Genomic DNA, 17121 nt, shown 5'->3' with positions numbered 1-17121 from the left:
CATCCATCACATGTCTTGGTCGATACTATGAGTCCGATAATGTTGGCTGGCCTACTGGCATACCATTGTTGAACATTATTGTGCGGTAGAGATTACCAGGACCCGTAGAAGAAAAAGGAAGCAACCCGAAAAATAATATTAACAAGCAAATTCATAGAATTGATATCCCCCGCAGCATATGCTTTGTTTGAGGATGGGTGCAAATCGTACGGATGAACATACTGACAGATGGACGGACGGAAGACAATACTCAAAACTAAGACAGAGGAAGTGACGGACGGACAGCCGGACAACGCCAAAACAATATCCCTCCGCCTCTGGTGGGGGATATATACTCATACCAAGTTTCAATTAAATCCGCCAAAGCACTTCCAAGATATGGCTATCCGGAAACAAAAGTGACAGACGGACGGACAGCCGAACAATGCCAAAACAATATCCCTCCGCCTCTGGCGGGGGATATATACTCATACCAAGTTTCAATGAAATCCGCCAAAGCACTTCCAAAATATGGCTCCGGACACAATGCCTATAGTAAAAAGCATTTTTTCAAGATACAAAGGGCCATAACTCTGTTTTTAACAGATGGTATACAATGCCATTTGGCCTGCATCATCCTCTTATGCATATATATACTCATACCAAGTTTCAATGAAATCACCCAAAGCACTTCCAAGATATGGCTCCGGACACAAAAGTGCCTATTGTAAAAAGCATTTTTTCAAGATACAAAGGGCCATAACTCTGTTTTTAACAGATGGTGTACAATGCCATTTGGCGTGCATCATCCTCTTATGCATATATATACTCATACCAAGTTTCAATGAAATCCGCCAAAGCACTTCCAACATATGGCTCTGGACACAAAAGTGCCTATAGTAAAAAGCATTTTTTCAAGATACAAAGGGCCATAACTCTGTTTTTAACAGATGGTGTACAATGCCATTTGGCGTGCATCATCCACTTATGCATACATATACTCATACCAAGTTTCAATGAAATCCGCCAAAGCACTTCCAAGATATGGCTCCGGACACAAAAGTGCCGGACGGACGGACGGACAACGCCAAAACAATATCCCTCCGCCTCTGGCGGGGGATAATAAGAACGTCTTAACGGTTTAATTTGACGTTGTAGACAGTACATATGCCAGCATAACTTTCGCGCGTCTTTGAACTGAGCAATCATGAAGCGAAACAGTGATGGGTGCATTCAGCTTTGGAAATACATTCTGCCATACTCTGGAAATATCTCAAAATATGCTTTACGGTGTTATGTGGATATGGATGTTATTATTTTATATTGAATATTATTAAAACTGACGCGGATGAGTCCATTCTGTTTTGGTGGGTTTATAGTTCTTCTTAAATGCTATGAGCTTTTATGAGTACACACGTACAGCTCAGAGGGTCAATAGCTGGGAGTTGGATTATTGCAACTAGGTGGGTTTAATACACGTCTTTTCCGCAAACAGCTGATAACAAACGCTATGATAAATAATGGAAAGTTAATACACGCGTCATCGAACCAGCAGTGTTTTAATTGGTCAATACTAGATTTCTTAATTAACCAAACTCCGCCTACTGGGTGGACTTGTGCTTCGATGATTGGAAACGGGCGTGAACGATTAGCGTGTACTAAATGAGATACTCCGCCCCGAGCCAATTATCGCTTAGTCTTAACAACTTTTGATCTCGTTGACGCAAGTCGGTATATTCCCCCGGGTCAAATGTGACGCATGACGTAATTTTCTCAAGAGTCAAAAAGGGGTCTTCTGTAATTTTCAAGCGTCAAAACCCGGGAGCTCGGGTCAAAGGAAAGCCCTGTAATAACCATTTGTAAGTCATATACTATGTTTAAAAGATTAAAACAACTTGACAAAATGAGCCGCTTTCTTCGAAAACTATGCTTAATGCCTGTGCAGTCCGCACAGGCTAATAAGGGACGACACATGCCGCGTACATGGGATTACGTTATGAAGAGACATTCATAACACGAACAATTCCATTAAGGATGATATGTCGTGCATTGTGAGACTGCGCAGAATGCACAGGCTAATATTGGGCGACTTTACGGACAAGCATTAGGCCCTGTTTTCCCAGACCGCAGCTCAAATATTGAACAAACCATAACATTAGGCACGGTGTTGAGATCCAAGACAGAGGCCACTGTGAACAGAGTCTTATACTCGGGATCGAACTTCCAAGGAATATCAATTGTAGCCTTCAACCAGTAGCGCACATATCCCTGGTAGATGGGTCCCTCAAACGAACCAGGAATGCCGAATGGAAGTACGAACTCAAACGGGTACGAATAATTTCCAGCAGGTAGTATGGTTTCCTCACTTACATTAGGCGCTGAAAGGCGTAAGTTTGTTAAACATTTGTTTTCACATTTAATTATGTTGTGAGTGTGTATCTCAACACGTTTACTTGAATAAATGAATATGTTAATAATTTGCCGAATTAACGTACATAAAATAAATAGTTCGATGTTTGTGGATACAAAAATGAGGTATTTCTACACTAAGATTTGCAAACCAGCACGACGGATTTATCGTTACAATCATCGGAAGAGGTTTTTCTGAACTTATTTAAAACAAACCGCTAGGTGAAGTTGTCAATATAGTAATGAACCAACCAATCCTAAACTTACATTATAAAGCATGAAACGGACTTTAAATATAAGTATGGCACAAGGTATTTCTAATCTTAACAAGAGCACCGCCTTGCGGGTGCAGACCGCTCATCTATTTTCTTTTCAAAGGTGAAGGGACTCTCATTTTCAATCACAAAGAAGGGAGGGGTGGAGTGATGAGGGGTTTATAGTGTGGGGTTGTGGACATTTATTACATAATCTTCCAAAAAAGCGAAAAAAAAAAAAAAAATAGGGGGCGGGGGGGGGGGGGGGGTGGGGGGGCGGGGGCGATGGGGGGGGGGGGGGTATTTTTTGGGTGCGATGGTTGGACGGTATTTCAAACATAACCGTTTTAAAAAAAAATGGGTGGGGGGGGGTTATTTTGTGATGGGGGTGGTGGTAATTTGTGAGATGAGATTAAAAAAAAAAAAAAAAAAAATTGGGGGGGGGTGGGGTGGGGGGTGGGGTGGGGGTATAGTGTGAGGGTGTGGTGGTCATTTGTGAGATGATCTTAAAAAAAAAAAAAAAAAAAAAAATTAGGGGGGGGAGGGGAGGGCGGAGGGGGGGAGGGCACGGGGGATGGTTTGGGTGGAGTCTATTGTGGTATGTCAGGTAAGAGTAGTTTCGTCAAAGTATCAATCAAATCTAATCATAAATAAAGAAGTTATGGCAATTTTAGCAAAATTTAATAATTTGACCTTGAGAGTCAAGGTCATTCAAAGGTCAAGGTAAAATTCAACTTGCCAGGTACAGTAACCTCATGATAGCATGAAAGTATTTGAAGTTTGAAAGCAATAGCCTTGAAACTTAAGAAGTAAAGTGGATGGAAACACAAAATTTAACCATATATTAAAAGTTACTAAGGAAAAAAAAGGGCCATAATTCCGTAACAATGACAACCAGAGTTATGCAACTTGTCCTTTTACTGTACCCTTAGTTTGTGAGTGTTCCAAGTATGAAAGCAATATCTATGATACTTTAGGGGTAGAGTGGACCAAATCATAAATCTTAACCAAATTTTCAATTTTCTAAGTATAAAGGGCCCATAATTCCGTCCAAATGCCAGTCAGAGTTACATAACTTTGCCTGCACGGTCCCCTTATGATAGTTCATAAGTGTTGCAAGTATGAAAGCAATAGCTTTGATACTGTAGGAATAAAGTGGACCTAAACACAAAACTTAATAAAATTTTCAATTTTCTAAGTATAAAAAGGGCACATTATTCTGTCAAAATGCCAGTCAGAGTTACATTACTTTGCCTGCACAGTCCCCTTATGATAGTTAGTAAGTGTTGCAAGTACATGTATGAAAGCAATAGCTTTGATGCTTAAGGAATAAAATGGACCTAAACACAAAACTTAACCAAAATATTCAATTTTCTAAGTATAAAAAGGGCACATAATTCTGTCAAAATGCACGCCAGAGTTATCTAACTTTGCCTGCCCAGTCCCCTCATGATAGTAAGTAAGTGTACCAAGTTTGAATGCAATAGCATTGATACTTACTGAGAAAAGTGGACCTAAACGCAAAACTTAACCAATTTTTTTTCAATTTTCTAAGTATAAAAAGGGCACATAATTCTGTCAAAATGCACGCCAGAGTTATCTAACTTTGCCTGCCCAGTCCCCTCATGATAGTAAGTAAGTGTACCAAGTTTGAATGCAATAGCATTGATACTTTCTGAGAAAAGTGGACCTAAACGCAAAACTTAACCGGACACCAACGCCGACGCCGACGCCAAGGTGATGACAATAGCTCATAATTTTTTTTCAAAAAATAGATGAGCTAAAAAACATAATGCACTATATATACTTGCATTTGACTAACAGCGCAATCTAGTTATCCCCACGCTTTTAAAAAGCGTGTGGATATTGGTTTGGGCTCCATCTTTTTGTTTATCTGTTTGGCCACTATCTCCTCCTACATTATTAGCACTAGAACCTTGAAACGTGCACACATGGTAACTATGAGCATAAGTGCAACGGTAACGGCGACGGAATTTTGATCTGACCCCTTAGTAAAAAGTTGTGGGTAAATAAATGGGTAAAATGTGTAAAAAAATACCTCACTTACTAACAGCATGCAACGCACATGATAATAACTTTTGACCCAGGGGTCAGATCTAAATTCCAAATAGTGCACTGTCACACATATGCTCATAGCAACCATGTGTGTAAGTTTTAAGGTTCTAATGTTCATAGTGTAGAAGAAGATAATGGCCGACCACGCTCACCCCAAATTTTGTTTAAAGATAACTTTTTCATTTATTCACCAATTTACTTCAAATTAATACTGAACATCTCTTTTAACAACACGGTCTATCTCGACCATTTATGTCCACAGTACCCACCCCAGGGCCATTGATAAGGCGATTGGTAAAGGAAGCTTGGTTTCCGTCCTCTTTCAAATATATCGAGAGGTCAACTGGTACTACTTCCCCGTATTTTTTTGGTATCCAAAATTTTACATACCCAATTTTTTTCGTACCCATTTTTTTCGAACCCTATTTTTTTCGTATCAACATTTTTTGTCGTACCCAATTTTTTTTAGTACTCAAATTTTTTTTCCTTCCCAAATTTTTTCAAACCCAATTTTTTTTCGAACCCTATTTTTTTGTACGCAATTTTTTTTTCATACCCAATTTTTTTTCACACCCAAATTTGTTCGTACCCGATTTTTTTTCGTATCCAAATGTTTTTTCATACCCAAATTTATTTTGTACCCCAATTTTTATTTGGTACCCTATTTTTCGTTCCTAATTTTTTTTTTGAACCCACATATTTCGTTCACAAATTTTTTTTCCGTACCCAAATTTCTTTTCGTACCCACATGTTTTTCGTTCCCATTTTTTTTCGTTCCTAATTTTTTTTTCATACCCAAATTTTTTTCTTACACAATTTTTTCCTCTCACACAATTTTTTTGTACCCAAAGTTTTTTCGTAAACAAATTTGTTTCATACCCAAATGTATTTTCGTACCCAAATTGATTTTGTGTCCACATTTTTTTGGCATAATTTTTTCCTACCCAATTTTTTCGTTTCCAAATTTCAATTATTACCCAATTTTTTGTCCCAAATTTTTTTCGTACGCAATTTTTTTCGTTCCAAATTTTTTTCGCTCCCATTTTTTTATACCCACATTTTTTTCGTACCCAAATTTTCTTCGTACCAAATTTTTTTTGGCATAATTTTTTGTACCCAAATTTGAATTTGTTCGTACCCAAAAAAAAAATTCTGGCACACATTTTTTTTTGGCACCGAAATTTTTTTTGGTACCTAAATTTTTTTTCCAAACAATTTTTTGTTCGTACCTCAATTTTTTTTTTGCATAATTTGTTCGTACCCAAAATTTTCGTACCCATTTTTTTTTTCGTACTCAAAATTTTGTTTTAACATTTTTTCTTTATTTAGTCATCAAATGAATTCAAATTTATGAACATCTGTTATGACAACACAGTCTATCTCGACCCTCCATGTCCACATTATCCACCCCTGGGCCCCACAAACATAGGCCTTGCCCACCCAAAATTGCCTTTTAATATAACATCTATGCGGCGTGGGGATACGCGTCGGCCTCTGCTGCGCCACTTCTAGTTATTAATATGAGTCGCGCTTTGGGAAAACGGTGTTAAATGCATCAATGTTGAGTGTCGCCCCAGATAAGCCTTAGAAGTCCGCACATGCTAATCGGAGTCTTGACTCCTCTCATATAGTATATTTTGTTTAGAGAACGTATTTTCTTAGATAAATCGAGTTAAAGCAGACGGTGTCGTCCCTGATTAGCATGTGCAGACTGCACAGACCAATCTTGGACGACACTTTACGCTTAAGCATTAAGCTGAACAGCATGACTAACTTATCGAATTAATCATGGGTTGAGGAATTCCTCAAATTTCTTTTGCTCAACAGCACGATGGATTTATCGATATTTTCATAGAAAAGTGTTCATAAACTAACATTTTCAATCAGGTTATCAAAGTAATTAAATAATAATGTGATGAGGTAATCCTTAACTTACGTTTGCCGAACAGCACGATGGAGTTATCAATATAATCCTGGGATGCCGAGTAATGCCTCTTATTATCCCCGGAGCCTTCAGTCCAGTAAATGTACGCCCGTCCTCTGCATTTTACCCTGATTCCTGGTAGAAAATACAGATTAGTTTAAACCTATTTATGTTAGCACAATTGCATCGAAAGCCTAAGGCTTATATAAACGCTCTCGAGTCCGTTTCCTGTGCCTCGAACCAGTAATTGGTGTCTTTGGGGGAGATCTAAAGAACGCTCTCACGGTGGGGATCGAACCCGTGACCTCCCGGTCGCTAGGCGGACACCATATCCATTACACCATGGCGACAGTTTGAGCCTCGGTCTGGGAAAATGGCACGTTATGCATTTGCTTTAAGTGTCGTACCAGGTTAGCCGGTACAGTCCGCACATGCAAATCAAGAGCGACACTTTCCGCTTTCAATGTATTGTTCGTATAAAGTAAGTATGTTCTTAGGAAAAATCCAAATAGGCGGAAAATGTCCTCCACAATTAACCTGTGCGTACGGCACAGCTTAATTTGTGACGACATTTTACGCACATGAATTAAACCCCGTTTATCAAGAAAGAGCCTATGTTATAAGCAACACTTAAGAAGACTTACCGGTACTGGCACTTCTAACAAAATTCTTGTTAACTTTTCATAAAAGGCTAATTATATGAGCTTTAAATGTCACGCTTTTTGTTGAAGAACATTTTTTTAAAGTTAAATTTTAAAAACATTTATCCAACACACTCTGACACTTTTGGGCCATGTGCGGGTATGGTTTTCTCGTGCCGTGCGTGCAAATTAAAGCTCGCAAAATTATCAATTAAAAAAAATCTTAAGTAAATTACTGTAAATATGATATAAAATATTGGTAATAATATTTAATTTAATTCAAGCCTGTACAGTAGGACGATTGCACATGGTTCGATCGAAAAAGCAGCCATTGATAACATGCACGTAACGCCCTTGCAAAACATATATTTTACAAGCTATTCTGGTTCCTGGTTCAAATCTCTGCGGTGGTGAGTACCGGTAAACACAACAAATTTTTGATTGATCTGCAATCCAAACATTAAAAACATTTTTTGTGACGAGTTGAACATGGGTAAGGAGAAAATGTCAACTACTGGAGAAAACGGGAACTTGACTGGATCTGAATTCGGGAATAGATGATCATTCCATTGGCATTCAGCTGATATTATGGGTTTTCAATCAGTAGAATGTGTCGATCTGTCATCAGAGTTATTCGTTTACATAAATTAAATTTAGTTATACTTTTAGATTTAGTTCTTAGTCGATTGAGATAAATTCCATAACGTTTTCATGCTTTTTCATTGAAATTAAATATTCTTAGAATGTGTCATTTTATGACTTTTTATATAAATAATGATCGTGAATTAAAGTTCTAGAGAATATTAGAATATGCTGTGTATGGTCATATTCCAAACAAGATTTCTTTGAGAAACACTATGACCTTTGACCTAGTGACCTGAAAATCAATAGGGGTCATCTGCCAGTCATGATCAATGTACCTATGAAGTTTCATGATCCTAGGCATAAGCATTCTTGAGTTATCATGAGTTATCATCCGGAAACCATTTTTCTATGTCGAGTCACCGTGACCTTGACCTTTGACCTAGTGACCTGAAAATCTATAGACGAGTTAACGCGTGACGTCACACGCACCTGCAAAGTTTAGACTCCGCCCACTGGTTGGCAAAAAGAGGTGGAATTCTTATAAGCGCATATAGAGAAGGTTGACATTATCATCGTTTTTATTGATACTCATGAACTGTATCAAATATAATTTTACTATTTATGTCTGAATAAAACATAAGCATGCGTGGAAATTCATTTTTGGAACGATTATATTGTTGTTATTATTTGTGTTTACTAAAAACAAGCTATGGAGTGGAACGTACACTATCTACGAGCTCGTTATGTGGTTACCACAAAAATCTCTACTAAACGCATCTTCACGTCCATTTTAGATACAAAATTTCAAAAATGGAAATTCTTTTAGAATAAATTAAATTTAATGAAAAAAACACAAATAAGGATGAAAACAAACATCAAATAGATCGCTTTTTGTGCGAAACATATAGTAACTGATTTTAATCTTAATAAATGTGTACAGACTTACCTTGTTACACAACAAATAAATTGATAAATCTCATTGTTTTATTTAATTGTGCACACCAATTTTGACACTATTATCTCGTTATGATCGGAGACTGCCCAGACAATTACACAGAAAACATGCCGGTGTCATAAACATAGTGACCAATACTTTAATTGGGTCCCTGCATAGACCACATGTGGCAGACTTTATGATACATCCATGCCATTTCTTGGCATATTGAGCAGTCATATTGAGCAAGCCAAATATTAAAGCCAAAATACGTAACATTTGCTTTAATAAATAATTTAACATATTAAAAAAAGAAGATATTTGTCTGAAACAGATTAACAAGAACATGCGTATTTATATGTAAGCCAGTTTAATCATAATAATACAGTGCTTTATAACTTTAAATTTAAAATATTGTTCAATATTACTGCTACACAATTGATGTATTTACCGCGGGTACCGGCAAATGTAAACTCGTCAATTTAGTGTAAAGATTGTACGTTCTTGCATTGCACGTAACACCATCATGAAACCAAGCAATCACAATTGATAAACAATATTTGTGTAAAATAAATTAAATTAATATATATATTTATCATAAAATGCTAGATTGTTAAATGTATCACTCCTTATTACTTGTTAAGAGATTTCAATATACATGCAAAGACAGTTCAATTTGCACAAGATGCAGGTTTTATTTTCATTTGTATATTAAAATTTATTAATATTGTAATTCAATGGAAACGAAACGAAAATTCATTCTATGGAAAAGAAAATTACCACAACATTTAACGATTGTAATGTATTCCGTTTTTAATGGCTTTGTTTTATAATTGATCAAATGCGCCTCTTATAATACACTTTTGATCGCTGATGAGCAATAACAATATCCACACCGTTTATAGTTATAATCAAATTAATATATGTTTTATAAGTTTTTAAATATCATTTTTTAAAGTCTTACTATAAAAAAGAATACGGCTAATTTATTGTTTTGTTGTGTGGTATTGTCAGTATTTAGTCTTCCGACCACGTTTACTCTGATGCTAATAACTATTTTGTATTTTTATAAAGAGGAAATTATACATATGATGATACATTTATTTATTGGTACTAAATATGATATATTTGCACTATTGTATAAGAGTTGTAATGTTTATTTCGGATTTTTTATCGTTTAATTGAATAAACAAAAGCCCTTTATACATGTTTTACGTTACTGTAACCAGTGTTTTTGCCAACCAGTCAGTGCGCATGCGCGAAAAATCCCGAATGTAAACAATAACAATTAACTCGTCTATATGGGTCATCTGCAAGTCATGATCAATGTACCTATGAAGTTTCATGATACTAGGCGTAAGCGTCCTTGAGTTATCATCCGGAAACCATTTTACTGTGTCGAGTAATTGTGACCTTGACCTTTGACCTAGTGACCTGAAAATCTATAGGGGTCATCTGCAAGTCAGGGTCAATGTACCTATGAAGTTTCATGATCCTAGGCGTAAGCGTTCTTCAGTTATCATCCGGAAACCATTTTACTGTGTCGAGTCACTGTGACCTTGACCTTTGACCTAGTGACCTGAATATCAATAGGGGTCATCTGCCAGTCATGATCAATGTACCTATGAAGTTTCATGATCCTAGGCCAAAGCGTTCTTGAGTTATCATCCGGAAACCATCTGGTGGACGGACCGACCGACCGACCGACCGGCATGTGCAAAACAATATACCCCCTCTTCTTCGAAGGGGGACATAAAAAGTAGCTTAAATTAAGCCTTAATATTTTAGAGCGTCAACACATTGGACTAGACTACGATTAAAGACATATTCAATAATTTATTCTTAAATCTTAAGATATCGACACAAACTGCAAAAAAAACGTCTTTAAATGCACTAAAAGATATTTCCAAATGTATTCCGTTAACTTGAGATATTAGCAAAATGAAGTTATTAACGACGTGTTTACATTCCGTCCAGCCAGTAGTTTAACCACTGTACAAAGTGTAATCTTACTGCCAGGGTTCAACATCGGCTACTGTACCTGTGATATTTACCTCTCATTTTCTTAGCTTCGTTAAGTTCCACAATAACCTGTCCTCGAATACATTGTCCAGGATAATACACAATCTGTGGATTCGCGACAACTATTTCCAATCTCCGAATTTTAGGCATTATTATCACTTTCTAGAGCAGATTTTGTATAATATTGTAAATTGTGTTAGCGTCCAATAAATTATGTATAAATCAGACCGTCGAAGCTATAAATAGATAAAGGGGAACAATTCAGTTAAGTCGTCGTGCTTCAATGAGTATCAGTTTCTGGTTACAGTACACTAAATAACCGTACTCTCTGTACTCTCTAAAAAAATACCATAGTTGACAGGAAGGCATGTTTTACACTTTTGTCTATTATTCGGGTGTTATCTTTCGGAGATAATGGTAGGGCATGAATAGGTGTTCACTACTGAATCCCTGAAATATGATAAACTTGAAGACTATAGTAAATCATCGCACTGAAAAAGGTTACATTCCACTAAGAAACGGCCGAAAAAAAAGTTGCAAAAACAGTCGATTTTGATTTGTGTCAAGTTCTTTCTTGCATTGAACATGACATATCTTTTTTATTGCATAAATCGATTCCGCTTAGAATGCTCTTTAAGAAAAGGTATGGTAATGGGGTCTCTATGTGCAAAATGTTGCATTTATTTTGGCATAAAGTTGTCGCTTTCACATTGAATTATATATGCAAACTATTTAGTGTATTCTGACCTTCTTCATCATATAGGTTACACTATACTTATTCAGATCCTCGTGTTAATTATATCAGAATATCCATTTCTTCCACAAATATTGAAAACAACTTTTGCACTTTGGGCCCACAATTAACCAGATATTTTGTTAAAGAACAATCTGAGTTGAACGGATTGAAAAACAGAATATATATTTTAAAACGAATATATACAGTGTATGTGTACTTGTAATGCATAAAAAGCTTTTAAATTATGTTCTAAAACAATTATTCAAAACTATTTAACTAATAGAATATTTAAAATATAACTGATTAGAAATTAAACATTTTCTTTTCAAAATTTTATGAGAACCCAATATGTAACGGTACATGTTTTATACATGTATAAGACACTAAAAATGGATGTGCCGCGAGCTTTGAAAACGAGCTAAACGCATATGCGTAGTGTCGTCGCTTAGTAGCCTGGGCAGTCCGCACAGGCTAACCAGGGACAACACTTCCCGTCTTTATTGATTTACTCGTTTAAAATAAGTGTATTCTTAACGAAAATCCAGTGTAGGTGGGACGTGTCGTGCCTGATTAGCCTTTGCAGACTGTGACGACATTTTTCGCCAATGCATGTACTAAATAATTAGCAAAATATTGATCTGGCACATCAAGAACTTCCCAGAATTGGGCACTGGCAGATGTCTGCCTGAAGATATTTTGTTCATGAATCGTATATGATATTTTCAAGCAAATGTATAAATGCAACTGAACTATTTTTTGGATGTGCTCGACATGTTTTTTTTGCAAGTTGTCTTGAATGATACTTTAACAAGTATAATCGTTAAAGGGACCTTTTCATGTTTTAGTAAATTGACAAAAAAAAACAATAATTCAGATTCGCAAATTTTCGTTGTATTTATGATATTTGTGAGGAAACAGTAACACTGAACATTTGCCAAAGCTCTGTAATATCCATTGTTTGCATCGATTTAAAAATCTGAAAGTGATAAAGCATTGCAACGAGAAACAATTGAATAATTTGGAGAGTTCTGTTGTTGTCGTTATATTTTGTGACATTACGAGGTTTGCTTATATAAAGTACAAAACACATCATTCATTATATGAGCACGGATGGCCAAGTGGTCTTAGCGATAGACCTTTACTCCAGTGGTGTGTGGTTCGTGCCCAGTTAAGGGTTACATTTATTTTCTTTCTTTTATTTTATTCTTGTTATTTTACTGGAGCTTTTCAGATCCAGTGTTTATATTTATCCATATAATGCATTTAATAACAAACTTAAATACATGTCAATATCTGTCAAAAGACCGCTGTAAGCCAGGTTTTCCCAGAGCAAGGCACATACATTAACAAGTGTGCCGCTAGGGTGAGTCATCTACGTCATCCTTTTATGGACATGCGCACTATTCCGACTCCTATAAAAAAAAGTTGTAGTCAGTCTTATGTGTATCGCTATTTGAGATGTAAACTGAACCCAACGAAGAAATCAATCAAGCGCACAGTAATAAGCAGGGACATTAAATTGTATCGGCCTTTAATCAATTTTCATGCATACCACTTTTATGTTTTCCTCCTCCGCGTCGTTGCGCACGGGTCTCTTAATGTCGTTATTGCAAATCAAAATTACTTGGCGTTAATGTGGAGTTTCAAATACCTAAATAGGATGAAATATATGCAATGACATCATTTAAATAAACAACAAAAACAACAAGAACAAACATCGCGCCTAAACTTTCAGTTATGATATACTATTTGAAAAACGTATGACGTGCTAGTATCTATCACATGCCTTTATTTTAAATACAAATATCTCTGTCTATGTGAATGTGAAGTGCGCTCAAATTCAGAAATACATATTTTTCGTAAGGTGTTTGGTAGAATAATACAATCAGCCAACGTGCTGGTTCTCTCTGCCACCCATTTGGGCTGGTCAATGATAAATGAAAAATAAGTCAAATATTAAAAAAAATCCAATGTAGATGTTATTATATAATACTATTGCGCTTACAATATATATGACTTTTGAAAAATTGATCGTAATTACTTATTAATTATTGATGACAGCCTGTTGCTTTTTTCGTATCTTATGATGTTCAAAAAATTACAATAAGAAATGGTAAGGTAACATTTTAATCAAATTAAAGGAATAGTTTTATTACTTGTTACATGACTTGAACCATACACTGTCAAGGGAAATACTAGAACAATAGTGAAAGTCGAATTCAAGTAAAATCCTATTAGGATTAAAAGAAAACAACTTGCAAATCTGTAAGATTTTAAGTTCCTGGCGTTTTATACATTCAGAGCTTATTCAAAATAGGCATATATGTGTCTTGTTCTGAGAAAGCTGGTCATAATGCATGTGCGTAAAGTGTCGTCCCAGATTAGCCTGTGCAGTCCGCACAGGCTAATCAGGGACGACACTTTCCGCTTAAACTAGATTTTCGGTAAAAAGTGACTTCCTTTAAACGGAAAATACCATTTAAGCGGAAAGTGTCGTCCCTGATTAGCCTGTGCGGACTGCACAGGCTAATCTGAGACGACACTTTACGCACATGCATTATGACCAGCTTTCACAGAACAAGACACATATCATCAATAATATCCGACATTGATCAGTGCATCATTCAAAGGAACAGGTACATCGGATTAACCAGACATACTCTAACCAGAACAGGAACCAGACATACTCTAGTTTCCAATAAGCGCATGCGAATCAAAATACACTACCGGCTGATCTCGTATTTAATTCTGAATTATCATACTAATCGTCTGTCATTTCTATTAAGCTAGAATTAGTTAAATCAATCCTATAATTTGTATATTCATGCATTTAAATCAAAACATTCGCTAATGTAAAAAATCAAAATGCACTAAAAAAATCTAAACGTGTATTTTACAAAAGGTCATTCTTAGTTTCTATTATAATATAGTTATGTAGCAAATACCGCCAATCGAACAATAAACAAGGCTATTGCCAAGCAATATATGTCCCCTACCGACTCCACCATTGTCAGAATTATTTTTTATTTGTTGCCATGGCAACTCGATTTTTTTGACGTAGGTACAGAATGACAGGACATGCATAATGTCCATATTGCCATCTATCCATATTTAAATGTTCATGAAAAAATATGAAGAACTTTTAAAGTTATCGCAGGATCCAGAAAATTGTGACAGTCAGACAGACACACAGAGCGCAAACCATAAATCCCCTCCGATGAAACCGGAAGAAGACAAAAAGTTCATTTACAGTGGAAAAACGTTTACTGGAATCAGAAGATACTGAATTTGAATCTCTTTAAATGTAGGCGGACTGACGATGTGCCAGGTTGATAAGAAACGCCATAGCTGCCTTTACAGGACAACGTACATTACATGACTATGTTCATCATTACATGATGTTGATTGTACATGATATTATGTTACTTTGGCATTTAACTTTTATAAATTAATGAGGGTATGATAACTAACAAGTATATGATGCTCACGATCCATTATATGATGTTCATTGTTGATTATATATTATTCACTGTACATTATATGATGATTAGTGTCTGTTATATGATGCTGATTATACATTATACAATGCTCAATGCCATGTATATGATTGTAATTGTTCATTATATGATGCTCACTGTACATTATATGATGCTCACTGTAAATTAAATGATGAAAAGTTTCCATTATATTCTGCTCACTGGAAATTAAATGACATCGAGCCATGTCTTGAATATGATCGTTGGCCGATATAAAAACCGAGATCATGCCAATATACACATTTATATATCGGCCAATTCGCAATCCAACATGAATAGTTACAGGGTTTAGCATGTCATTCTGCCGCTTAAGATGTCGCGCGTGTTTCTTAAAGTGTAACTTTTACGTTAATTTATAGCTGTAAACTGTTGGTATTTATAGTGAACTTTTACCATAAATAAGCCGTCCTCTGTGAGAAGGGGCTTAATGAATGTGCGTAAAGTGTCGTCCCAGGCTAGCCTGTGCAGTCCGCAAAGGCTAATCAGGCACGACACTTTCCGCTTTTTTTCGTTTACAGAAAGTCTCTTCTTTGCAAAAATCCAAGTTGTGGATTTAATGCAGTTCAATGCACATGCATCAAGCCCCCTTTTTCATAGAGAACGGCAAAAAATATTATTGCAATATTAAGTTGTGTGTCAATCAATGGGAGTATGGATTAATTACACAATATTTTGTGGTTTATGTGCTGTGCGTGTTTGTTTTTTTAACGGTAATTAATAGTTAACAATTACGCATCCTCAATCCCTATATCATGTACTCGCGCCTTGCAACGGATGCCACTTGATTGGCTACCGGTACTTTATGATGAACGTTCCATTTGAAGAATACACTGTATCCTATAGTAACAATGATAACCACAATTGAACTCTGCAGAATAAATGTACTTAATAGGTACACTGTCAGCGCTATATCTCAATGTGACAGTTACATTGGATCACATATACATGGTATCTTACAGTACGGAAGTCCGAATATGGTGAAACAAATAATGGCATTCCGATAGAAAAGACCGATGTTGGGATTCGGAAGAGTTTAACCCATTTATGTCTAGCGTCTAGAAAAAAAAGGCCTTGGCAAACAGCGTAGACCCAGATGAGACACCGCATGATGCGGCGTCTCATCTGGGTCTGCGCTGTTGGCTTAAAGGAATTTCTGTAAGAAATTTGCTAAATATAGAAATAAATATACTAGACATCCCTAATCTTAGAAATAAATTGACCAAATTTAGAAGGATGGGAGAGTCTACTAGGCAAAAATGGGTTAAAATAACCCACGAGAGATTGTACAAACAACGCGGGTCCATTATATCATCTTATGATAGCGTAATTTAAATAATAACGGTTTATACGGTGTGTGATGTTTAAAGGATTGTAAATGGGTGGGCTTTATTTGTGCCAGCAGACCAATTTTGTTTTTATCCAAGAGGTTGCTTTTCCGGGGTACAAATAATACTTAATTACTCTAGAGATTTGCAATTTCTTTCCTTTTTTGCATCAAGCAAGTTTTTAACACACACACAATTCAGTGAATGAGCCATATATGGGTCTGGGGTTAATGCTTGTGCTTCCGCACAGGCTAATCAGGGACGACTCGTAACGCTTGTATTTTATTTTTCGTTTGAATGAAGTGTCTTGGTAAAAATCCAATTTAGGCGAAAAGAGTCGTTAATTATTAGCCTTTGCGGACTGCACTGGCTTATCTGTGACAACACTTAACCCATTAATGCATAGCGTCCTGAAAAAAGGACATTGCAAACAGCGTAGACCCAGATGAGACGCCGCTGTTTGCTTAAAGGAATTTCTGTAAGAAATATTCTAAATATAGAAATAAGTATACTAGACATCTCTAATTTTGGAAATAAATTGATCCAATTTTGAAGGATGGGAGAGTCCACTATGCATAAATGGGTTAAAACGACATGCGTGCTGACTATTTTCCAATGACGAGACTAATTTATAAACTGTTTCAAATTTAGCATGCAAGTAACCGAGAAGTTAGAAGTAATTACTTTGTACAATAGAGTA

General features: G+C 36.2%; 1 protein-coding gene across 1 annotated transcript in view; it reads right to left on the bottom strand.

Moving 5' to 3' along the window:
* Window positions 1-11091, bottom strand: part of LOC127835863 (arrestin domain-containing protein 17-like) — a 66202-nt gene extending 55111 nt beyond the window's left edge. The window contains exons 1-3 of the mRNA XM_052362288.1: window positions 10857-11091; window positions 6655-6777; window positions 2128-2357 (exon numbers count right to left, since the gene is read on the bottom strand). Of these exons, the coding sequence (XP_052218248.1) occupies window positions 2128-2357; window positions 6655-6777; window positions 10857-10974 (471 nt within the window). The 5' untranslated portion in view covers window positions 10975-11091. The remainder of the gene's footprint in view (window positions 1-2127; window positions 2358-6654; window positions 6778-10856) is intronic.
* Window positions 11092-17121: the final 6030 nt, after the last annotated feature.

Source organism: Dreissena polymorpha, chromosome 6 (assembly GCF_020536995.1).
Source record: "Dreissena polymorpha isolate Duluth1 chromosome 6, UMN_Dpol_1.0, whole genome shotgun sequence".
Taxonomy (NCBI): Eukaryota; Metazoa; Mollusca; class Bivalvia; order Myida; family Dreissenidae; genus Dreissena; species Dreissena polymorpha.
The sequence above is the reverse complement of the archived record's forward strand: the minus strand, read 5'-3'. Positions and strand labels throughout refer to the sequence as shown.